Consider the following 26740-nt stretch of genomic DNA (forward strand, 5'->3'; position numbering starts at 1 on the left):
AATTTTCTTATATCTCGGGAGTCAGGAAAGGTTGGTAAAACCAAGGCTACCACCAGGCTTATGCTCCAATATTTTCCTCTAAATTAAATTATATCAACGGATAGTAAAGAGGAGAGAAGGGCAGTGGGCGATGGGCTTGGGTTAATATGCACACCAACATACAAACATCCAAATCAGAGTGATCCTCCAAAGTGGAAAGTTGGATAAGCTTACCGTATTTGTGGAACTCTTCTTTTGGAAAGGCCCACAGAGATAGTTTACAAATCATGCAAGCAAACCAGGATTACTACCTTCTTCCTCTGTGGACCTCCCACCCCCCAAATTCAAATGGCTCATGTTTTAGAAACCAGTTTGACTCTGAGAGATATCTGGCTCTTTACAAAAGTAAAGTAGATGTGTAGAAGGGCAGACATAGGGTGGATACATTCTGACAGATTTGTTGGAAACATCAAACATTATTTTCAAACATCACTTATAAATTTTTTTGGAAGGCCCTCCAGTATATTATATTATTATTCCTGCTAATAACCTTTATGATCTCACTTGTGAACATAGTAGCATTATTTTACAGATGAACATAGACTCAGAGACAAGCTAGCTCATGGATTATGATGGGATTTTTTCACGGGTAAGTAGCCCATCTCTTTATGATTTTGAACAGGAGCTAATCATGTTGCTGTTCAGACAGAAACTTTAACTTCTAAAAATTAGCTTTAGAATTTCCTAAAATAAGAAGAGAATGGAAGCAAGGGACAAAAGGAGGGAGGATAGGAGGTGAACAGAAATAAGGAAGGAAAAGCAGATCCTTCCCCTCAAATCTGGATTTTAAGGTCATGTGATTCATCTTATCATAGTTATCGAAGAGAACTTTTGGAAAATGAAAAATAAATTGGACTTTTCAGAGAGTCTGATTAGGTATTTAGATATAAGCGTGTCCATCCTTAATAAAGACAAGACCTTCTCTTTTTGAAGGATCTAACGTTGCCTCTTTGGCAGGGCCCTATGACCATGATGATTTGAATAATAGTTCCAGTCCACGCTTGAAACTGAAATAGGGGGCGCCTGGGTGGCTCAGTCATTAAGCGTCTGCCTTCGGCTCAGGTCATGATCCCAGAGTCCTGGGATCGAGTCCCACATCGGGCTCCCTGCTCGGCGGGAAGCCTGCTTCTCCCTCTCCCACTCCCCCTGCTTGTGTTCCTGCTCTCGCTATCTCTCTCTCTGTCAAATAAATAAATAAAATCTTTAAAAAAAAAAAAAAGAAACTGAAATAGGGCCACGGAATGAGGTGTTATTGGGGGTGCGGGTAGGGGGTGGGAGGAATGTTCCATTTAGTTTAGTTTTAAATTAAAGAGTTCAAAATAAACCGTAAACCAGAGTAGAAACTCAAGGTTTCATCTTACATGTGCTACAGTTCTATTTTGAATCATCTCAAGTATGTAAATAAAAAGGCAGAGCAAAGGGAAAAGAAACTGTAGCTTTAATGTTGATTGGGCCTCTACTATTTGTAGGCACCGGGTTAGTCAATTTGTACCATGTTATCTCATTTGTTCTCATCAGGAGCCTATGAGACAGGCACATTATCTCCATTTTACAAATAAAGTCACAGAGGTTAAGCAATATAGTAAAGGTCATAAAATACATAGAGACAAGCTTTGTCTCTCTCCCCAAGTGTGCTCCATTATCTGACTTAATTTTTTTCATGATTTTTTTTCAACTATCTATGTAGAATTATTATTATTTAACCCTACAGAAGGGCTTTACGAAGTGAGAGGTAAGGATTTCTCCTTATCACCGCCCCTTTCCCTGCAATCTCATTTCCCTCACTAGAGGGAATATTTTGGTAGAATATTCCAGAATTATCTCTATGCTTAAAATAGGTTTCACATGTTGTTTTCTTTGGTTAGCCACTCTGGCACATTTTAAATAGCTGCAGCTATTGCATACATGGGTTGAAACATACTACTTAGGCCATTTTATCCCCATGAAATAGAGAAGTAGTAGGAGAAAGGACGAAGAAAATCAGTAGCGCCTTCGAGTAGCTGAGCTACAGCTGGCCCAAGCTTAGTGAAAGACATCAGCGTGGGGGAAGAATTGGCCTTCAAACCAACATCTCACTTCCAGAATCCCTCTGTCCATGGAGTCCCGCTACGATAACCTAAAATGGCAGGTCTGGGTCGTCCATAGGCACGGGCCTGAGTACCAGTGCTAGTGCTGTGAAGGATCGCCGGAGCGGGTGAGTGTGGAAGATGAGGGACTTAGTACATAATTGTCCCCTGTATGGCGGTGAGTTGAGGAGCTGATGTCTTCCTTTAAAAGAGGATAGTCTGAGGCTCCGTTTCCTTCAAAACCAGCCTTGGCACAGCCGCGGGGCTACAAAAGCTGCCTGTGGTGAGTAGCAGAGGTGGGGCTGCTCTCTAAAGTAAAGGCACAACAACATAAGCCCTGGAAGCAGAGTCAGAGCTTGAAAATAAAACTGGCAAAGAATAGCTATTGCCACCAACTAGAGGACAGCCTTCTGTGGATATACTGTGCAAGAATGCCCTTTCTCCATGCCCCCCACCCCCACCCCAGCACACCATCTAACCTGAGACAGCAAAGCACACCTTGTTTATGCAAAGGCAAAATTACCTCTTGGCCCTGCCAGTGAATAGATACACCCTCAGCTCACTGCAAGAGCAGGAGGCACAACTTTCTCTTCAGGCACTGGTCCTTGGTAAGCCTCTTCCTTTCCAGAAAAGGACATTAACCCTATACTGTACAACACAGTCATTTAAGGCATATGGGTCTACCCTTAAGTGGGCATTTAGGAGAGCCACACTTTAGGTAATTGTAATAGAACACAATTTTGAGCTCTTATCCACATAGTTTATCAGGAGACAGTTGAGAGAAAAACACTCTTCAGGGAGGATTGCTGGGAGGCCCTGGAGTTCATTCACACTCCCAGATCTGCATGGGGTGGGGCTCGTGGCATCAGACATTCTAACCCCTGCAGGATTGTTTGTGTTGGATTGCAAATGAGGCCATCAGCTTATATGGAGAATCACTCTAAGAAATAGCCCTGGGGTGCCACTTTTGTGTCTTTCGTATGGATACTGTTGAGATGTCTGTCATGCCACCTAGTTGCTTTATTTATGAACTCTTGGATATTCTGATTAGGACCAGAAACAATTGTAAATCTCCGGAGCAATCATTTTATCTAATAGATATTGTGAACTGTGAAGCCAACAAGGTTTCCTATTTTCACATGACTAGGAAATTTCATGTTACCAGAAAGTTGAGAGCCCAAATGCTATCCTTGTACATTTTAGCTACTCTCAAAAGCCATCTGAAATCCTTTCTGAAATAAGGTGAGGCGTGAGGGTAAACCAGTAAATGTCTAGGTAATTAGTGTATTTTATTTCAATGGTTTCTGTTTCTTCCTCTGCCCAAATTACCTTTTAATAGCTGATGAAAGACAAGCCGACCTGTTTTTTAACTTGGGAGACATAAAATTGCTTTCCTTTCTGCCTCCTAGCAAGTCACTCTGGAGCTTAGGGGACTCTCAGTATGCTAATACCACCAGAAGCTTTTGTTGAGGGGCTCTCAATATGCTAATACCAGAACCTTTCCTAAGGAAAAAGGCCATTTTGTTCTTGGGAACAACAAAGGTAAGATCAATAAGGCGTGGCTATTACTAAATCAATTCACCAATTTTCTTTAATTCAGGATTCCAAATGCATGTTTCATTCACAAATCTGAGTTCATAAACACTAGTCCTTCGGTGGTGGGAGAGATTAAAAAAATAGGTGAGGGGAGCCACATGTACGTTAGCAACCCCAGATTTCTCAAAAATGAACTTCTCTCGGCTAACACTTTGGACCCCAGCTAGCTTGGTGTTCTGAACCTGCTTCGGTTGTCTGAGATGTGCCAGCGCACCAGTGAGACTAAACTGCCTTCAAAGGGAGAGAGAAACCACCTTCCAAGTTACCTTTCAGAGACGCTTGAGGAGAAAAAGATGATAGAAGAGGACAGGGAAGGCAACTGGGAAGAAGAGATGTTACAGGAGACCCGCACAGACACGAGTGGTGTACCTATAGCCCCCCAACCCCAGGCTCTTCAACGGCTCCCTGAAAATGATATGAAAGGTCCAGTCAGTGCCATGAATGTAATGGTGGCTTCAGCTGAATGGCAGCTGTACTGAATTTAGAGAAGTGTGCAGTTTCTCGCGGGCAAGGTAGCTAGCTGAATTGGAAAGGATCCTATTTGACCTTCCATGGCCTAGCTCTATCAATTGTGTGTCCCTGTTTCAAACTCAGCACTTTATTAAGGTAAGTAGGATCATATTCATCACAGCGATGGAACCCAGTTCCTCTCAAAAATCAAAAGTCTTGAAATTAAATCTACGGAGCTTGCTTGCTCTTTGAACACAAATAGTTGTCCTAGTTGAATTCAGTAGCTTTGCCACAAGAGCTTTACGAATTTCTGGTACCCCCATCGAAGAGTTTGAGGGAATAGCAGCAATCTAGTCCATGTGTGGAACACTGGGTGTGTTTATTGGTCAGGGTTGGGCAACAAATGAGACAGGTTTTGGTGTGATTCAAAAGTGAGGGTCATGGATCGTCTGGAGCTGTATGTTTTCAAATCTGTTTCCTTTAATTACATCTGTTTCATTTTTCCTTGATTAATAAAATATAGAGCTTTGGGGCTGATTATTTTTGAGTCTATCTGGATCCTTTGTGGAACTGGGAAGTACATCGTCAGCTTATACACAAGGTGGCACCCTGTGATTCCAACCAGGTCTGAGAGGAGCGATGCTGCTAAGAGACTGAGCTACAGGCATAAATTTTTTTTTAGCATCTTGTTTTTTCGCTGTGGCGAATATAAAGATGGTAGTAGATGTTTGGCATGTCACCTCTGAGTTGCAGTCTCGGTCCCTATGTCTCAAAGATTCAGAGTTGCCTCAGTAAAGGGCACTGGGACCGGGGGGCTGATTCTGGTTGATTGTAATGAATGCAGACCCCACATTCAGATTACATATGGAAAACAACGAAGCTTTATTGGTACTGGGCTCATTCCTGGGAACATAAGGGGAGGGGAGGGATGCAGTTCACATACCAACCCAATTAACTTTCAATTGGGTTTGCTGAAATAGGGAGCCAATTAGAAAGAACGTGACATTTACAAAACTCTGAAATAGTTGAATAGCAACTGTGTTTACTAGTTTTAAGGTTTCTTTCAAAAAGTAATTTGTTCATTATTTGGAAGCTGCCTGCCCTGACTGTAGTACAGGGAAATGGAAACTGGAATATAATCCCAATCCTTACAATTATTTGACCTTTATTCTAATATAGACTACATTTAGAAAGCAGTTTTAAAACTATTTCTAATTCTTGAGGTTTATATATTACACTTGGTTGGCTAAATGTATGCCATTTAGAATTGGTCCAGAGCATATATAAGTGGACCAATTTTAGGATAACTGTACTCAGTGCATTGTATGTGGAAATTAAAATAGGCTATTAGGCTGCACAATCATTTGAAACAGGTTTTGATAAAAACATTTTATAACAGGATTTACCTCAAAAGTTGAAAAGGTATTTTCTGTTTTTAGCTCTAACAAATATATGGGTATTTAACAAATAGATTAGAAATCAACTTTATGAAAAATAGTATTTGTATACAAATAAAAGCTATTTTCCAAATGTGAAACAGAGGCATTCTGTTTTGGGCACTTGGAAGCCAAGAATACAAGAGCTATGTCCCACTTGAAAAGCATATTGTGTTATCTGCCTCAAACTATTTTATTGCCAGCTCTATAATCATTGCCTACAGGGCAAGAGGAGAGTGGAGATTTGGGGAAGAAATCTATTACATGGTCAAAGAAAAAGAACAATAAAACAATAACAACTAGACCAAAAACCTGTTACTGTAATAGCATTTCAGGTTTCAAAAAAGTTTCTTTGAACTGTTTTAATTGGTCCTAAAACTCAGGGTAGGCCATAATAAGAGCAAATCTTTTTTTTTTTTTTTTAAGATTTTATTTATTTATTTGAGAGAGAAAGCACAAGGCCAGGGGAGAGGCAGAGGGAGAGGGAGAAGCAGGCTCCCCGCTGAACAGGGAGCCCAACGTGGGCCTCGATCCCAGGACCCTGGGATCATGACCTGAGCCAAAGGCAGACGCTTAACCAACTGAGCCACCCAGGCGCCCCAATAAGAGCAAATCTTGTCATCAATGGCTAGGTCGCATTTCAGGCCAATAGGGTATGTGAACTCCAAGCTGGACTGGAATGGGGTCAGTATCACTAAATTTCAGGGAAAAGCAGTCAACATACATATGTTAGGAGCCTGCTATATGTGAGGTACAGAACTGGGGATATAGTGAGTAACAGGGCAGATGTTGTTCCTGCCCTCCATTTTTTTTTAAAGATTTTATTTATTTATTTGAGAGAGAAAGAATGAGACAGAGAGAGAGCATGAGAGGGGGGAGGGTCAGAGGAAGAAGCAGACTCCCTGCTGAGCAGGGAGCCTGATGCGGGACTCGATCCCGGGACTCCAGGATCATGACCTGAGCTGAAGGCAGTCGCTTAACCAACTGAGCCACCCAGGTACCCTGTTCCTGCCCTCCTTAAGGCTACTGCATCTTTAGGCTCTGGGTTATGACTCTATAAGCCACTGGTTGGAAGGTCTCAGTAATCTGGAAGAGCAACTTTAGAATGTTGACTGAGCTTGGATAGCAGGGTGGCACTGATGAGAAAACAAGAGTTTTGGAGTCAGGCTAGACCTGGATTTTGAACCCAGTTTTGTGAGTTATTAGTGTTGAGACTTGGCAAATTATCCGTCTGAGCCTGTTTCCTTATTAGTAAAATTATAACATTTCTTCATAGGGTTATAATGAGAATTAAGTGGAATGCAATTAATTGAGTACTACTGAAGTGCGTGGTATATTATAGATACTCAATGCTTCCTTTCTTGAGAGAGAGTAACAATAAATATATAGAAAAAACAGTTATCCTTTCTGAACTTGAGAAATGCTAGGCACGCAGATAAGAGCTCTGGATGACTCCCTTTACCCCCTTTCAGGCTTGAATACAGTGTTGACCCCCTACCAACAAGATCTTGTTCTTTGCAGAGAACTAGAACTGCTCCAGAGGGTAGTATTCAGAGCAGGACATCCCCATTAGCTTGAGAAAGGTATTGCCTACAAGAAGTGAGTCACAGCACCTCCACTGTTTCCAACAACAAAGTGGATGGGAAACACTTAAGCTTTGCTAAACAATGCTCGAAGTCTTGCTGGACCAAATGTGTTAGACTATGTAGACAGTGTCATGAAGCCCATATCCACCATTTTGCCTTCAAAGGGGGAGGTGGGGAGAAAAGAGAGGAGAAGAAGAGGAAAAAAGGGAGAGGGGAACAAAGAAATGAGGGGGAGGTAATGGAGGAAGAAATAGAGTTTTGATGCCATATAGAAATGACTGTAGGTATCAATTCTTTCACTCTGGAATTCAGCTAACCACCTATTTTTCTCTGAGCCAAACAGAATATTGACTTGGAATCCAGAATCACTACACTGTAAAACTTTATACTGGCTTCATACATGTTAAACCTCAAAATGAAATCCTACTGGAAATGAAAATTAAAGGAAATTTGTGCTGACCAAAAATGAAGGTTTTAAAAAATATTACACACCAGTCATTTCAACATCCTATCCAAGAGTATGTGATTTTTGTATAGGTTCCATTTAAAAAAAGAATTATGTATCTCAAAAGTATTTCATATTAATGCAATATACGTAGTTTATTAATGCAATATACGTAGGTTGCAATATAAGTAGATGACAAAAAAACAAGAGCTCTAAGAATTTGACTTGCATCTTTTGCTTTCATTACCAAAAAAGGGTCTTTAGTCATTCTGATTAAATACAAATTCTATTCTATAAAGCCTTAATAAAAAAGACAAGGGTTTTTTTTCTTTCCTTTTTTTCACTTTTACTACAACCTTAAGTTTCATTGTTTGATAATTTACTTTTCAACAAGAGTGTTATTACTTCTGATTAAACATAATGGGACACTAGGGTATCAGTGTCTTAAATTTTAGATTAAAATTTAGCATAAATTTTAGATTCAAAAAGAAAGCTACATTCAGCCTGATTCTGGTTTTAAAATTAAAATGATATCATACTAAAGTATTATACACAAAACTACAACTTTTGGAAAGCTGTAATTTGGTGGAATGTTGCCTAAGAAAACATCATGGAAAACGAAAAATCATTAAAAATATAAAAATTTTTCCAAACCAAACCACCATTAATGAAAGAGGATATAGTTACTTTTATTCCTGAAAATAATCAATTTCTTTCTTTTTTTCTTAAGATTTTATTTACTTATTTGACAGAGAGAGACACAGCAAGAGAGGGAACACGAGCAGGGGGAATGGGAAGGGGAGAAGCGGGCTTCCCACTGAGCAGAGAGCCTAATGTGGGGCTCGAACCCAGGAGCCTGGGATCATGACCTGAGCCAAAGGCAGACGCTTAACGACTGAGCCACCCAGGCACCCCTGAAAATAATCAATTTAATCAGAGCCTTTCAGTACATCCATTTGTTTTTTTTTTTTATGGGAATTGTACTTTTGATATTTCATGGATACCAGTCAGGCATATAAAAATTATGAAATTTATAAAATCATTTGGGATAACCACAAAAATAATTATTTGTAACAAAGACTTCCTAGAAAAAAAAAAGAAAATGGTAAAATGTGTTACACTTTTCCTAGGGATTTTGTACAAAAGCTGTAATGCTTAAAGACTAACCAAGAAACTCTTGGCTAACCAAAGTTGATGTCAACAATAGTCTTGATACTTTTTAAATTTGAGTCTACTTCATTTCTCCTCTTCTTTAGAACTTTCTCTAACCAGTTCAAGCTAAGGTAATGTCTCTTTTCTCTGATCTCTTATGGCAGTTATTGCCCGTACAGCTCATTTGGTAACGAATCATGTTCTCCTGCCATGTGTCATCTCCTGTATAAAGTATTTACACTTTTTTTTTTTAAAGAGAGAGAGTGAGTGTGTACAAGCAGGGTGGGGGAGCAGGGGGAGGGAGAGAGAGAGAATCCCAAGAGGGCTCGGTGTGTGCGTGGGGGGAGCCCAAGATGGGCCCAAGATGGGGCTGGCTCTCACCACCCTCAGACCATGACCTCAGCCAAAATCAAGAGTCCCATGCTCAACCTATGGAGCTAGCCAGGCGCCTTGAGTATTTACACTTTTTAATTTTTTCCCATCATTTATCTTTCCTGTTGTACAGTTCTTCAACTACTTACGTCTCTTATTGTTACTCATCTTTACAACCATCCTGTCATCCCATTAACGTGAAAGCTCCATGAGGGCAGGAACTTAATTTCAAACTTCTTTGCCTCTTCCACAATACCCAATATTTTACACACACCTGCCACTTCGGAAATGTGTGCTGCCTTGGTTAACTTTTATAAGTTTAAGAACTCTGTTTTTGAAATCAGAGAAGTATCTACCATCCATTAAATAACTCTAAGAAGTTTGGGTGACAGGTTCAAGGGCACTTGTTGCATCTGGCAGCCTCAAACATTAACCCTCACTGCTGCCATAAGCATCTTCCCGGAGAAGGTGACGATTAGTGAAGATGCATTACCACGAAGAGCTCTTTGGGGCAGGTACTGGAGAGAGGATGCAGGGTGGAGGGCTGGGGCTGCATGACCGTTTTCGGGGCGGGCGGGACCGGCAGATCTGCGCCGCTCTGAGTGGGCAGACGGAATGGACCTTTCGCACCTCCCCGGGATGTGCGAATTGGAGGATGCGAATTAGCCGGCTTTCGGGGCACCGTGGAGATAGCGCTTTCTAAGTACAGGCTCGGTGGTGGCTGTTGTGCCCTGGTTGACATCTTCCTTTCCCGCTCACGGACTTCTGCAGACACGCGCTGTTCCGCGCTGCCGTGTTTTGCCCAGCGCTTTCCTTCGGGGCACCCAGCGAGCGGCGGGTCGGGGCCGCGAAGGCAGAGGCGCACGCTCTGGGGCGCGGGTTAACTTGCGCACCTGGCACCTGCCACAGGCTAGAAGCGGGCCGGCAAGCCGAGGGCCGCCGCCGCCCCCTCTCCCCTGAGCGGCCCGAGGCTGAGCACGCTCCCGCGGGCCGGCCGCGCCGCGGAGAGAGTGGGTGGGCAGGCGAGGGAGGGGAAGGGAGAGGAAGGAGGGAGGGAGGGAGAGGGCGAGGCGCGTCCCCGCGGCGGGGGCGCGCTCTCGCGCGGGCTGCCGGGATCGCTCGCCGCCGCTGTGGTAATGTCCGCCATGTTGGCCATGGCGCAGGGAGCGGATCGGGCGGGCGAGCGGCGGATCTAGTGTGTGGAAGCGGCCGCGGGCGGCGGGGGGCTGTTTTCGGGCGGGGTGGGCGCCCATGCTGTGGCCGGGGGCAGTGAGGAGGAGGAGGAGGAGCGGGCCGGCCGCGCTGCACTGAGGAAGGAGGTGGAGGAGGCGGCGGGAGTCCTCCCCCCCTCCCCGCCCGCCCCGCCGCCGCCGCCCGGGCTGTTCCTGTAAGGCGGGGAGACAATGAGTAAACTCTCCTTCCGAGCGCGGGCGCTGGACGCCGCCAAACCGCTGCCTATCTACCGCGGCAAGGACATGCCTGATCTCAACGACTGCGTCTCCATCAACCGGGCCGTGCCCCAGATGCCCACCGGGATGGAGAAGGAGGAGGAATCGGTAGGGACTCGAGTGTTTATTACCCCCCCTTCCCTCCTCCCCCCTCCCCTTTGTCAGTCGGGCCTCGCCATTCACAGAGCGCTTTACGCTCGCTGGAGGGCGCCTCTGCCGCTCCATCGCATGGGACCCTACGCCGGCGGAGTAGCGTAAACCCTCTCGGCCGGCGCAGCGCCCGCCCGCGGCCGCCATGTTGTTGCGTCCCAGTGTTGTGATTAGCTCGCAGCGCCGCTTACGCTGCCGTAAGGGGGCCTTGCCGTAAGCGGCGGCCGGGAATGGCGCAGGGGATGTTCTGGCCGCACTTGGCGTACGGCCTCTGTTTACCTCCGCCGCTCCTCCCAACCTCTCCCCGGCGCGGGGTTAATTAATGGGCAAGGGATCCTTTGGCTAGGAAAGATTTTTTCCCCCACTTTCAAATTTAGTTTTGCGTTGGGTTCTCTTTGAAGTGACTTATGGAAAGTAAAACGCGTTCAAAACAAACATGTTCCTCCTAGCAAGGTAACCCTCGCTGTCGAGCCGGCGGTGGTGCAGCGGGATGAGGCGGTGCAGCACTGCGGCGGGGGAGGGCGGGGGCCGCGACTACCCAGTGGGGTGTAGCGGTCGAGAGCCGTTGACCGGCTAGCTCCACGGCCGCGAGAAGGGACGGCGCTGCCCGCCTGGCCGGGAAGGCGCCCGCTCGGCGCTCAGCGTTAGAAAGCAAACAGGGATGTTCAGCAACGATCTGCTGGCGTTGCCCCGTCCCCGCGCCGTATCCCCGAGAATTGTCATCGAAGAGGAGGGTCTTCTAGAAGTTGAGGATTTAATGCATCTAAATTGACAGTTACGTTTTCTGATAATACAGCGCTTTCTGTAAAAATTCTGCTTTTCTCCCTGATGGGATTTTGCATACGGATAAATTTTATCTGGCTTGACTGTGTTTATGACTCTGGAGTGGTGTTACTTGCGTGCGAACTTCATAGTAACTGCACCCTCAAGAATTTCTTCAATGAACCTGCGGTCCCGCCTTATTGTCAACCCTGGGTGTGCGTGGATTGGTTCTCTTGCTTCTGTGACTGTCAGAAGGCGGCTCGAGGTTTCTGTGATTGGTTTTCTCTTTTGACTATTAATATTGCAGGAAATGCTTTTATGCCTTTGATTGGCTGCTCCAGTTCTGACCTCATTATATTACCCTGTTATTACTACTTTCTGCTGTGATTTAATCACATTTCTCTTTGGTTTTTGGTTATTTGAAAGTCTTGCACTTTAAGTAGAAAATGAATATGGCAATAGTATCGGGATGAACATTCAGTATTCAACTTTTCAAATAATAAGATGAACCCCCCCCCCCAAAAAAGAAAACGTTTGCAGTGGATTTAGATCTAAGTCATATGAGAACATTCTTTTTGTTTTTAAAGTAAAGTTTATTTCTAACTTAGCTCAATTTTCCACGGGAACGATAATTAAGATAAGAAAGTTATAGTATGTATGAGAATTAATTGAATTGAACTTTAAAAAACACAACTTTGTATTCCACAAAGTTAAATTTCTGTTAATATTATTTTATGGGTTTTGATACAAAAGGAGAGGTAGCTTATGAGTATCAATAGTGTATGTAATTACTTGGATCCAGTTATTTTGGTTTGGGAAGAACTGAAATCAGGAAACTTGTTCTAGAATGAACAGTTAGTCCCTGGAAGATAAATGGCTTTTTGTGAACGTTGATCAGCAATATACTTATTGCTTTAGGTCCTTCGTTTGCCACATATATCTTGGTATTTTATCTGAATTCAGGAAGAAGACTTCCAGTTTAGTTATTTTTTTAATGATGTATTAAAAACAAATGTTTAACCCTTTCACTGTTAACTTTTTCAGTAGAAGTTATGGTTTCCCTCTAGAGATTGGAAATTAGATTATATTGGATTATTTTCAGTACCCTGCTTCAACTGCCCAATTTTAGGGAAGAAGAAATCCAACTTCTGGTGGAACTAGAGTTGAAACCCAGGACTTCTGACTCTTTGTCCTGTCCTTTCTACCTCTTCAGTGTTATAAGTGGAGGTACTTAAAATCAGAACAAAACTAAACAAACCCTGACAGTTGAGATTTATAGTCTAAAGTCTTTTGCTTCCCAGAATGTCCAGTTGGGGTGTTAGTTTTTTCTTTTCATCTTTTAAGTTAACACGGAAGTCAGAAGACTTGTGCTTTCATAAGTGACAGCCAGTTCAGTTCTTCTGGTCTTATTTACAGGGTTTCAGTTATTCAGCAGAATTATTTGTTCTTCAAAAAAATACTCTTCCTTGATCAACAGTTCTAAGCAGCAATAAAATATAAATCTCGTAAATGTTTTGTGTTTCACTTGAGTTGTATTTCAATTCAACTTCCATTATCAACATGTTTTAATTACTTTCGTAAGTATTTTTTTTTAATCATGTAGACTTGTAAAAAGAAAATAAAACCAACCTTGGCTTGTGGATTTATAATTGTTGCTTTGTATTTCTAAACTGTCCACAGTATGGCCTCCCTTCCTGTTTGGTTGACAGAATCCTTTAACTTCATTTGAACCACCTTCATGGATCTTACCCCTCTTCCTGCCCCCCCAGTAAAATTAAGGACTGTATCTATAGGATTGTTATTAGACTTTGTTTATATAGTCATTGACTCAGTTTTGAGTTACATTTTGGTAATACTTAGATAATTTAGGTGTTCTTTGGCATTGATAGCACTCTATCATTCTCTTAGCTCTTTGTTTTCTTTTGGAAGTGCAGCCATCTTCTCTTCCCTTTCCTTATTTTCTTTGTCTTTTGCCTAAGGTCTGCCAGTTGGCATCCTCCTAAACTTGATCTCTGTAGTGCTCCTCATTGCACTTGGTTTAGGTCAGATACTGTAAACATATGTTTATTTCGAATTTAAGCAACCAGAGAGATCAGGTGATTGGTGATTCTGCCACCTCCCCCTGAGTGTTATATAGTGGTATTTTTTGAATACTTCTGTGTCGCAGATAATGTGTTAAGAACTTTACATACTATTTCATTTAATCCTTTTTGAAAATCCACTTTTTTGAGGTATAATTTACATACAATAAAATGTGTTTATTTAAAGCATAGCGTTTGATGAGTTTTGACAAATGTGTACACCCAAGGAAATGCCACCACAATCAAGATAAAGCAACATTTCAAACATCCAAGAAGTTCCCTTGTGCTTCTTTGCAAGTCAGTCCCTCTCCACTAGTAGTTCTAAGCAACTACTCATTTGCTTTCTCTCCCTCTAGACTAGTACTGTCTTTTCTAGAATTTCATTTAAATGGATTTCATATACTCTTGTGTTCGGCTTCTTTTGCTCAGCATGATTCATTAAAGATTCATCCTTGTTACGGTGTATCAGTCCATTCCTTTTTATTACTGAATAGTATTCTAGTGAGTTGATACAGTATATTCATCCATCCATCTGGATATTTGATTTGCTTTCTGTTTTTGGTTTTCATTTAATCCTTGTAACAGTCATGTGGGGTATTATTGTTTGTTTTATGAAGAAACTGAGGGTCTCACTGTTAGTAACTGACAGGACTAGAATTCATGCCCTTGCTTTTATAATATTACAAAAACCATTCTTAAAATCACTAAGCTTCATATTGACTTCCTACAGAACCACAAATTAGCTTCTGAACTATTGTCAAGTTCATTATAGTTTTTGTAAATAATGTTTTACTTTTTATAATTTGATTGGAATATTAAATTATTAAGTGTAGTTTTTCGTCCCTTAACTGTGTCTGACTTTTGCTTTTGGCTTTTCAGATTTTGTTTCTTTTTCTTTTTTTTCTTAGATGTTTGTTAGCTTTGCTTCCCTGTCCTGGCACCATTGTGTTTATCTGAATGTTTATGTTATCTTAGCATATAAGAAATTTGTGGGAACCTGTCCTATTTTATTATTTAGATTTTATCCTAATAGAATGTCGCCTTTCTAAGGGCAAGGATTTTTGCATATTTTGTTCATTAATGTATTCTGAGTTCCCCAGAACTGTGCCTGGCACATAATATATGCTTGCTAAATGTTGGATAAGTGTTGAATGAGGCTTCATACCAAGATCTATGTTTTTGTGAAACACTGTGTGTGTGTGTGTGTGTGTGTGTGTGTGTGTAAAATTCATTAACAGAATTTGGTAAATTATTCTTCTGGGAATTCTTTTTGGTTTCTTACTTTGGTATGACATATACGTAAATACCAAGCCTTTTTATTTTCCTCTTGAGTGAGAGGCTCCTTTAAATACATAATTTTTTTATACATAGGTATGGCTGCAATATTAGTTTTCATCTTGTGTTAATTATTCTTATAGGTGTACGTAGATTTATGTAAGATATTTTTTGTAGTAACATGTACCATTAACCAAAATCTATGTGAAGCATGTGATTCTGCTTATTTTTAAAGAAAAAGACCATGACTGATTTGAATTGCCTTTTCTCCTTTTATGTTTTAGTTGCCTAATTTTGGTATTATCTTAATATTTTAAGGGACATTTTCAAAGATAGGGTAGGAATATATTCAGTCTTTCTCACATTTCAAAGTTATTTTTGGCACTAATACATTTCATGTTTCATGATAGGGTTCTAGAGAGGATATAAAATGCAGTTTTGTAAATTGATCTTGTAAAAACATTTAACATTTATTCTTTCAACAAAAGCAGATACCAGCCAGGTATCATCTGAGTGCCAAATACTACTTAAATATGACATTAGGAAGCTATTTTAAAGGGGTAAGTATGTCAAAGTATTTGTAAGACTGTGTGCTGGAGTGTTAGGATTAAAATTAAAAGAAGAATAGAATACAGATCTTGACTTCAGAGAACTTAAAGGAGTCATTGAGGTCTAAAACATTTTTGGAAAGTTAGCAAAAACTACCAGGTTAAGTTGACCTGCCAAAGAGCATTAGAAAAAGCTAAATGTCGGGGCGCCTGGGTGGCTCAGATGGTTAAGCGTCTGCCTTCGGCTCAGGTCATGATCTCAGGGTCCTGGGATCGAGTCCCGCATCGGGCTCCCTGCTCCTTGGGAGCCTGCTTCTCCCTCTGCTTCTCTCTCTCTGTCTCTAATGAATAAATAAATAAAATCTTTAAAAAAAAGAAAAAAGAAAAAGCTAAATGTCAGTATACTTAAGAGAGAAAACTGTTATTGGAATGTATAGAGGGGTTGGAGAGAGATTTAACAATTTGGGCTTTCAGGTTTGGTTGTACAGTGTGTATTGAAGCAAATACTTGAGTGCAGGAATGTTTAAAGCAATTTCTATGGATGTTGGGGTGCCTGGGTGGCACAGTTGGTTAAGCGTCCGTCTCTTGGTTTAGGCTCTTCGTTTAGGCTCAGGTTGTGATCTTAGGGTCTTGAGATCAAGCCCTGTGTGGGGCTCTGTGGGGCTCTGCGCTCTGTGCAGAGTTGACCTAAGAGTCTCTTCTCCCTCTGCCCCTCCCCACTGCACGCTTGCTCACATCCTCTTTCTCTCTTTATCTCTCTCTCTCAGATAAATAAATACATCTTTAAAAAAAAAAACAATTTCTATGGATGTTAAGTAGACTAAAGGAAGGTTCTTCCATGTTACATGTATTTTATGTCCTTTTCAATCCCATCATCCCCTGCTGATAGAAACTTCAGGAGGGTAGCCCTATGTCATTTCTGAGCAGGTCATTCTCTTAGCTCTTTCTCCCTTTTTTTTTTGGACACACAGATGGCTTTTACTTTTCTTCCCCTTCCTTTGTTCTGTGCTATATCTTCAACGCTAGAAACTGTTCAGAACAAAGAAGGCACTCAGTAAATATTTGGCGAATGAATGAATAAAAGTTGGGGTGGAGACAAGGTTGAAAGAAGGGTAGAATTATACCAGATTATAGATAGTTTCCAACATTAGGCCCAGGAATTTATAGGATGGTGTAGAAAAAAGAGCACTGACTTGCAAATGTGAAGTCTGTTTCTAGTTTTGTTTCTGTTCTTAGTGGCCAAATGATCTGGGAAAGTTGCCTTCCTTCTCTGAGCATCAGGTCATTCATCACTACCATCACAGCTACCATTTATTGAGTGTGTGTGAGTATGTGGAGTATGTGGAGTATGTGCCAGGCACTTTGTTAAACTCAGTAGATGGTTTAGAACTCATTCATACAACAGCAGGATGTGTAGTAGGTAGCTATTGTCTCTTTTCCAGAAGAAACTGAGGCTTTGGAGATTTAAGTATCTTGCCCAAGGTCACCCCTACCTGGACTAGAACATAGTAAAGCCAGTATTTGAACTCAAACCCTATGAGTGATTGACTCTAGGGCTCTGATCTTTACCATTGTATTGCTTCATCTATAAAAAGAGTGGATTGAGAACTAGGTGATACCTAAGGTTTATTACATTTCCACTGTTCTGCAATTTATTATTCTGTAACATGGAAGAGTCATTAAAAGTTTTTGCCTCGGGCACCTGGGTGGCTCAGTGGGTTAAGTGTCTGCCTCAGCTCAGGTCATGATCCCGGGGTCCTGGGATCAAGTCCCCGCATCGGGCTCATTGCTCATCAGGGAGCCTGCTTCTCCCTCTCCCTGCCGCTCCCCCTGCTTGTGCGCTTGCTCTCCTCTCTCTCTCTCTCATTCACAAATAAAATCTTAAAAAAAATTTTTTTTTGCCTCAGGGAATGATATGAAGGAAGGTTTAAAGTGAATGCCTTTTGTAAACTCTTCTTTTTTAAAAAGATGTAAAGGAATGATTTATCTATGGTATAAGTTTAGATTTCATCACTATCAGTTCTCTAAAAATGAGGCCTAAAAATATTTAACAGGTGGGATCATTAGGTTAGTTTCATGTACAGAAACCAGAAACCAAATCTGGTTTCTTTAAGATTCCTGAGTGTTGTCTCGAAGACTGCAAAGAAGGCTTGACCAGTCAAGGCTTGGGAAGGCCTGGAACCAGGGCAAGCTTTGGGCCCTTTAGCAGCAAGTGATTATTAACATCACTGAACTAACAATTGCCAATCTTTTGAGAGGTGGTATAGGGTAGTCGTTAAGTGCATATGTTCTGGAGCCAGACTGAATGGTTTTGAGTCCTCTGGCAGGTTAACTTGATTTATAAAATCTCATAGGATTGTTGAGAGGATGAATTGTGGTGCACTTGGGACAATTTGTGGCATTCAGTAAGCAGTCAGTAAATATTAGCTATTATTCTCATCATTGTTACATTTTTTTTCATTTCAAAATCCCAGATCCTGGTGTTAAAGGGCATTATTGGTTTGGCTTTCATCAGGTATCTATGTACCTGTAAGTCTGACAGTCTGACGGGGGACCGGGGTGGTGATTAGTACACATGTGCTGTTAAGGGCTGCCCTTGAGAAATGAGGCTTTAGTTAGGTAGCTGCCCTTTAGAGACTTACTACGGGTGTATATGTAACAGAATGACCAAAAGTTGTGAAGTTAAATTGTTTTATTTTTTATTTATTTTTTATTTTTATTTTTTTATTTTATTATGTTAATCACCATACATTACATCATCAGTTTTTTGATGTAGTGTTCCATGATTCATTGTTTGCGTATAACACCCAGTGCTCCATTCAATAACTGCCCTCTTTAATACCCATCACCAGGCTAACCCATCCCCCCATGCCCCTCCCCTCCAGAACCCTCAGTTTGTTTCTCAGAGTCCACAGTCTCTCTTGGTTTGTCTCCCTCTCCAATTCCCCGCCTTCATTTTTCCCTTCCTACTATTTTCTTTTTTTTAGCATATAATGTATTATGTTTCAGAGGTACAGGTCTGTGATTCAACAGTCTTAACACAATTCACAGTGCTCAACATAGCACATACCCTCCCCAAAGTCTATCACCCAGCCACCCCATGCCTCCCACCTCCCACCTCTCCAGCAACCCTCAGTTTGTTTTCTGAGATTAAGAATTCCTCGTATCAGTGAGATCATATGATACATGTCTTTCTTTGATTGACAATCAGAGTTAAATTGTTTTAATCCATAGTTTGACCCAAGGTGAATTTGTACACTTAGGGTGTTTTTATAAACCTTAAGTTTGTAAGTTGTTTTAATGAGATAACAATGTTTTACATATTTTACAATAAAATGGTAGGGTGTGTATTGCAATTTTTAAAGGAAATTTCAATTAAGGACTATAAAATAAGTCTCCAAAATCTTTTTACTTCATACTAATTTTTAGAGTAGTAAGGGGTGCATTTTGTGTGACCTCAAAGATACTTAACCTTCCTGGCCTTTAGTTTCCTCATTTGTGAAATAGAATTGGATTGAGTGACCTTTAAAGTACCTTTGGGTCTAAAAATTACTTGCATCTGTGAATCCACATTTCTACCTACTAGGCATATTGTCCAGAATATTAAGTAGATGAAAAGAACTAACAAGTGAGAGACTGTTAGGAAGATACTATTGTAGGTAAGCTTTAATTCTTTAAAAAGTTATTTATTGCAATGCTGTTAATTTGGTTTAGAGTCCTTTTTTTTTTGAAACGTTTAGTTACATTTATCTACTGTTTGATACTGGTTTTTCCTGGAGATAAATAGAGAAGTCCACTCTGTATGTTTTGGATATGATCAGTTCCCTTGCTTTCATGAAGTTTTCTTTCACTGTCTTTATTAATCTTACTCATTGCTGTAAATGTTCTGAATTTTGGTATACTTTTAGTCCTTACCATTTAAGTTTATTTTAATTTTCTAGTATCTCATGATTCTCACTTGAGGGGTGTGTACATTTGTGTGTGTATGGATGGATATGGATGTATGCATGAAAGAGTGAGAAAATAGATCCTTATTTTCCCATTAGACCAGATACCTTAAGCAAGGTATAATGTCTTCATTTTACGCAGCCCAGGCTGAATACCTATCCAGGCACTTAGGTGATAGAAAGTTTATAATACAGGCATTGACCAGTATACTAGACACTGGGATTGAATTTGATTATATTATTAAACATACAGCTCTGCATCTTCATTTCATTACAAGTAAAGTTGAGGTAGAAAAACAGTAATGAATGTATGGGGGACAGCATGAGGAGGAGAGGATGATAGGTAGGAATAAGCCATGAAGGAGACCAATGTAGATAGCAGTCGTACGTCATGATTATTTGATTTTATCTTAAAATCGATCCTTGTTTATATTTTGCCTTGTCTACACTTGAATGAAACAGAACTTTAGGTTTGTCTAGTCTACCATGCAGCACTGTTCTTTGTGGGATTAATAGTGGAGGAAGATGATGCCACTTCCAGACTCTCCTTAGCACCACTTTCTTATATATGATTTTTGGTTTCTTTTTTCTTGCCAGCTAGTATCACTGTGCAGTCGGAAGAATGCAGTTTGGAAGAGTCAGCCTCTCTGCTAGCTCTCTAACTCGTATCTTTACTTCCAGCTTTCTCACTTCCCTTTTTTGGAGAGGAGTGTGGACAAAGGATATGAGGTGGTTGGTTGGGGAGTCCACAAGCAGCCCTTATTTGTAGTGCTAATTTGATGAAGTTGGTACTTCAGAATTGTGACTTAGGTTCCATTCGTGGCCTTTGTCACTTTCCTGCTGGGCAAGATAAATTACTTCATCTCATTAAGCCACTTCGCTTCATCTGTTTAATGAGGAGCATCTCAAAAGGTAATCTTAAAGATTAACTTTTTTGTAGACTTAAGTCAGTGCCTTATACAGGCAACTGCTATTTTTTTATTATTAACAGTTTTCAGTTGTACAGGATAATAAGTGTGAGGGAATATGGAAAAGTAAAATATACAGAGTATCTCCATACATTATTTTGTGGTATAGTTTCATATTTTTTTCTTCAGTCAATTACATATATTTTTACAGTTGTCAAACATTAGCAAATTGATATGTATATTTTCCTCCTTCCATCTCTGTTCCTGGCAGAGCATTTAACAATCAAAATGATTAAAAAAAATTAAAGACTGAAAATTAGCAACAGAGAAAACTGAATCTTTAGCTAATCCTCACAGTTATACTTGACTCCTGAATAATTGATAGTTAAATATTGTATTTGTTTTTAGAAGTGATTTTTTTTTTCTTGGATTATTTAGTTGGTCATGGGGGAAAATCAGTTTTAGTGATGAAAATCTGTTCAGTGGGTGGTGTACGCTAGAGAATTGAATGAAGAGAGACGTTCTAATAAACCAGTGCACTCTGGGATGAACATTTAAGTTTGGAAACTTTGGAAAGCATGGTACTGAAGAGGGTAATCTTGCCATTTGTTTGATCCTTGAGGTGTTTCTCGACTGGCACGTTTTTGGCAATTTGTTGGATGAATGAGACTGTCACAGGCATAGCAGGAAGTTTATTGATACCCTGCCTGCTAATTTCTGGTAGCATTCCAATTGGGATAACCCCAAAATGTTTCTCCTTCAATTTCCAAGTGGGGGCTGTTGCGTCTGATTTAAGAACCATTTTCCAAGGCTTCTTAACCTTTTGTGACTTGGACTTCTTTGCAGTCTGGTAAAACTCCTCAAAATGATTTTTTTTTTTTTAAGTATAATTAACATATATTGTTACATTAGTTTCAGGTATACAGTATAGTGGTTTAGCAATTATATACATTCCTCTGTGCTCATCAAGATAAGTGTACTCTTAATCCCCTTTATTTCCCTTTCTACTTTTCCCCTCCCCGCTGCAACCACCAGTTCTCTGTATTTAAGAGTCTTTTTGTTTTTGTTTTTGGGTTTTTTGGTTTGTCTCTTTTTTTTCTTTGTTCATTTGTTTCTTAAATTCCACATGAGTGAAATCACATATTATTTGTCTGTGTCTTATTTCACTTAGCTGTATACTAAGTCTGTCAATGGTGTTGCAAAAATGGCAAGATCTCATTCTTTTTTTTATGGCTGAATAATATTCCCGTGTGTGTGTGTGTGTGTGTGTGTGTGTGTGTGTGTACACACACCACATTTTCTCTATTCATTCATCTGTTTATGGACACTTGGGTTGCTTCCATATCTTAGCTATTGGCTTGTAAACAAAGCTGCAGTAAACATAGAGGTGCATGTATCTTTTTAAATTAGTGGTTTTATTTTCTTTGGGTAAATAACCCAGGAGGGGAATTACTGAATCATATGGTAATTCTACTTTTAATTTTTTGAGGAATCTGCGTATGTTTTCCACAGTGACCGCCCCAATTTACATTCACACCAGTGGTGCACAAGGGTTCCTTTTTTCTCCATACTCTCACCAACACTTGTTATTTCTTGTCTTTTTGATTGTAGCCATTCTGATGGATGTAAGGTAATACCTCATTGTGGTTTTGACTGGCATTTCCCTGATGAATAATGATGTTGAGCATCTTTTCATGTGTCTTTGGCCATTTGTAGGTCTTCTTTGGAAAAATGTCTGTTTTGCCAAAAAGAATAAAATACCTAGGAATAAACTTAACCAAGGAGGTAAAAGACCTATACTCTGAAAACTATAAAACAGTGATGAAAGAAATTGAAGATGACACAAACAAATGGAAAGATATTCCATGCTTATGGGTTGAAAGAACCAATATCATTAAAATGTACTACTGAGGTGTCTGGGTGGCTCAGTTGGTTAAGCATCTGACTCTTGATTTCAGCTCAGGTCTTGATCTCAGGGTCATGCGCTCAAGCCCTGTGTTGGGCTCCACAGTGTAAGTGGAGCCTACTTAAAAAAAAAAACAAAAACAAAAAACAAGTTAACACTACCCAAAGCCATGTGCAGATTTAATGCAATCCCTATTAAAATACCAATAGCATTTTTCACAGAACTAGAACAAATAATGCTAACATTTGTATGGAACCAGAAAAACCTTGAATAGCTAAAGAAGTCTTGAGAAAGAACAAAGGTAGAGGCAGCACAATCCCAGCCTTCAAGATATACATACTACAAAGCTGTAGTAATTGAAACAGTATGGTATGGGTATAAAAATAGACACATAGATCAATAGAATAGGATAGAGACCCCAGAAATAAACATGTGCTTACTGTATGTTCAACTAATCTATGACAAAGGAGGCAAGAATATACAGTGGGAAAACTGGACCACTTCCTTACACCATACACAAAAATAAACTCAGAATGGATTCAAGACCTAAATGTGAGACTTAAAACTCCCAGAAGAAAACATAAGCAGTAATTTCTCTGACATGGGCAATAGAAACATTTTTCTAGATATGTCTCCTGAGCCAAGGGAAACAAAAGCAAAAATAAACTATTGGGACTACACCAAAATAAAAAACTTTTGTACAGCTCAGGAGACCATCAACAAAATGAAAAGACAACCTATGGAATGGGAGAAGGTAAGTCCAAATGACATATCCAATAGAGGGTTAGTATCCAAAATATATAAAGAACTTATACAACTCAACACCAAAAAGAATCAGTCAAAAAATGGGCAGAGGGCCTGAACCAGAATGATGTTTTAAATGCATAAAATAAAATCACATAAACCAGTTATATTGAAAGTTATCAAAATATTAAAACAATTTGTAATTTACATGCTTTATTAACACATTGACAGTATCTAGAGTTGAGTCTAATTATCTTAATTTTGAAGTCGTGATAAGTATAAATAATATTTTGACAAGTGAAACCACTGTAATATGACAATGAAATGATCTGTTATTTCTGTTGTATTGCTAGTCCTAGTATTACCGGTACTACTATTTTGCCTTTTGCTGACATTAGTAATTGAAGGAAATGTTAAATTTGGTAGAAGTTAGTGGAATTAAAGAAATGATTATTTTCTCGCCCAAGTTCATGGACCCTTCAGTTCTTTCTTTGGATGTTTTGAGGGTCTGTGACTTAAGGTTCAGAACGCCTCAAGATTTTCTTTGGCCCGAGTGGCAATCCTATTCCTGTGTCATCTTTGTCCCAAATATATATAGTCAGGCTAAAGATTTTATTTCCATTATTATAAAGGAGCTGCTACTATAAACAATATGTTATCTTCATGTTTAAGGCATTTTCTAGGTTTTTTAAATTGAAAAATAATAGAACCAGATGATTTAAAGATAACAACGTACTAGCACAAAATGGTATACATGAAAAGTAAGTGTCCTTCCTTCCTTACAATCCCCAGACACTCCACAGAGGCAGCTATTGTTGTATGTCTATCCTAAAAAACTTCTAAACAAATGCTTTTTACTACATAAAGGCAAATATTTCCTGTATTCATTTTATAAGTAACGTGATCTTAGAGTTCGTTTCTTAATCTAGAGTCATAAAGTCAAGTAATTTTGATTTAAAATTTTTTTTCTTTTAAAATCTCTGAAGAATTGAGAATTGGCAAATTGTAGCTTTCTGGTTGAATTGTTTTAAAGCTTGGATATGAAACCTTAATCTTTTATCCCCATGTGGCAATTTGGCTGTCTGTAAGCCTTGCATTGTGCATAGGACTTTTTTATTTTCTTATATACAAGGTAAATATTTTGAAGTCAGAATAACTATTGATTACGTGGCTTGTGAATGTATTTTTTCTATGAGTTATTTATGGCTTATATAGCAGTTTTGGTCAGAAGAGCTACCGTTTTGAAGAAAGTCTTATTTCTGGTTATCATGTTGGTAAGCTGGATCTTTCATACAGACTGCACTCTCTCAAACTTTCACTGAAGTATGTGTTTATTCATCCAGTAAATATCTCCATGAATACATGGACCATGTATGTACTTTTGTATCTATCGGGTACAGTGAATGACATACGGTAGGTGTTCAGTAAATATTTGCTGATGGAATGAGCAGACACCTGCTGTGTACTTTAGATTACAAAAAGGGATAAGATGTGGTACCTGCCTTCAAGCAGTTTATAGTCCCATAGAAAAGAGTTGTACATGGATGACTGTGTATAAGGTTTAATGTGTTACATAGAAGATAAAAGTGATATTGTGGAAATTTGTGTCGCAAGGGACATGATTTGAACTAGAGTATATTTGAGTTCATGTAATAGCTAATTGAGTATAAGATACTACTGTATTATTTTTTACAAATTAGTTCTGAAGTTATTTCATATGCCAGGAAGCCATGAGTTTTTTTTAGATGCATGTCATTGCTTTTCATGTTGAAAAGTGTGTGATGCCTCACAGAGTTGTTAGAGGGTTGAAGAATTGTGATCTAGTGTAGAGTCACCTTTTAGGATAGGCAAACTTGTGTTAAGAGCAATTCCTGGGGGCGCCTGGGTGGCTCAGTCGGTTAAGCATCTGACTCTTGGTTTTGGCTCAGGTCATGACCTCAGGGTTGTGAGATGGAGCGCCCCAACAGGCTCTGCGCTGAGCGTGGAGCCTACTTAAGATTCTCTCTGTCTCCCCCTCCTTGTCCCCCCTCTCTTAAAAAAAAAAAAAAAAAGCAATTCCTGTTTAAAGAGCTCTGGGAAAAGAAGCTTTGTGATTTGGAGGATGACCTAAAGAAATAGTGTTGCTTCATTATTATACAAGTAATGTGCACATTTTATTTATTTTGGTTTAAAGCACAGAAGACACTTTCCATAAAGTACTTAGATGATTTTCTGTACATTATAGGTGCTTCAGTCAGTAGTGGTTCTTTTTCAGCTTTGTCTGAATGAAATATCAGCTCAGCCATCTTAGAGTTCGTCAGGGCTTTCCGAATACCTCCAAAAGAAATACAAAAGATTTGGGTCAGTGATTCTCAGACTTTGTCATGCATCAGAATCACCTCGGGGGCTTGTTAAAACACTCATCCCTGGGCTCCATTCTGATATTGTAGTTTTTAATGGGTCTGGAATGGGGCCTGGGAATTTGTGTTTTTTAACATGTTCCTCATGCTGCCTGTCCAGTGACCACCCTTTGAAAATACCAATTTAGAAGGGAGAATAGCAGTTCTCATCTTGACCACATAGAATAATAGTCTGGGATGCTTTTGTAAAGTACATGTGTAGACCTTACCCTAGAGTTTGCAATGGAATCACAGTTTATGGGTGATTTTGATTCTAGGTAGAAAAAAGGTTAGTATGTGTGCCCATGTACCCTGCCTGTCCGCCTTGCCAGTTTACTACTCCTGTCAGAGGTATTTCTTTCTGCTCTAATTAGTTCTTTGGCTTTTAAGCTTTTTTTACTGATTCATTGTGTATATATGTAACCGAAATAAAGTGCATCTTGACACAACACACACGCACACAAATAAATATACAGTTGATTTTGTTCCCCCCATAGTTCTGTAAAGTTGCCATGAACAATGAATTAGCGAATACTGAACCATTGCTCCTAAAGGAAATACAGGGTTGGAATCCTGTAAACCTCTGGTCACACCATTTTCATCAACCAAATCAACGCATACTCCTGTTTTATGTATGTTTCTGTTTTAAAGATACTTTATTTAACGTATATTGTTGATTCTTGGCGTTGAACTCAGAGCCAGGAGCACTCTAACTTGTGCCTGAGTGAAGCTTGTCTTAACACACATAGTTTCTCTGTAAGGCGCATCACAGCCTTCTTGGTCTTAGGAACACTAGACAGCACTTCAGCACTACACTTGGGGAGCCTGTAAACAATGACATCAACAAAAAACCACAAAAACGCAAAAAAGTGGCACTAAAGAGAACATTAGAAGTACACTTGTTTACAGTGTGAGAGCTGAAACAAGGAGAGTGTCACCTTGTTTGACCTCAGCTGGGAAGAGATGACTGGAGTGACTCAAATGCAGCTCTGTACATTCTTTGAATGACTGTGAAAATACTGCACATAGTGATTTGGGGGTCACAAATTTTGGAAGTAGGTGAATTTGCAAACACAGAATTTGTGAGTAATGAGGATTGGCTGTACATACGTTTTTCCCCTTTTCATTTCTATTTTGTTAAATGAGCTACTTATTGATTTTATGATTCACTAGAGATTCAACCCACAGTTTGAAAAACACTGTTTGATTCAGCAACATATGTTATATATTATTTACTAGTTATGCAATGATAGGTAGCAAGTGATATTAAACTATATGTATGTAATTTCCTCCCTTTCGAGAATATAGGGTTTAATCTTGAAAATAGGGAGCTGTGGTTTTGGAGGGTACATCCTCGGGTTTGCGTTGTAAAGTATCCCTGATGGCTGGATTGTGGAGGGCATTGCACGGGTGGCAGAAGGTGGTGGTGGCGGCGGCGGCAACAGCAGCAG

The 26740-nt window shown here is 39.9% G+C and overlaps 1 protein-coding gene across 4 annotated transcripts in view; it reads left to right on the plus strand.

The window, feature by feature from the left end:
* Window positions 1-10256: 10256 nt before the first annotated feature.
* The window catches only part of EPC2 (enhancer of polycomb 2), a 123903-nt gene continuing 107419 nt past the window's right edge, over window positions 10257-26740 (plus strand). For all 4 annotated transcript variants that reach the window (XM_078070763.1, XM_078070764.1, XM_078070765.1 and 1 more), the window contains exon 1: window positions 10257-10698. In XM_078070763.1, the coding sequence (XP_077926889.1) occupies window positions 10546-10698 (153 nt within the window). In that variant the 5' untranslated portion in view covers window positions 10257-10545. The remainder of the gene's footprint in view (window positions 10699-26740) is intronic.

Source organism: Halichoerus grypus, chromosome 4 (assembly GCF_964656455.1).
Source record: "Halichoerus grypus chromosome 4, mHalGry1.hap1.1, whole genome shotgun sequence".
Lineage (NCBI taxonomy): Eukaryota > Metazoa > Chordata > Mammalia > Carnivora > Phocidae > Halichoerus > Halichoerus grypus.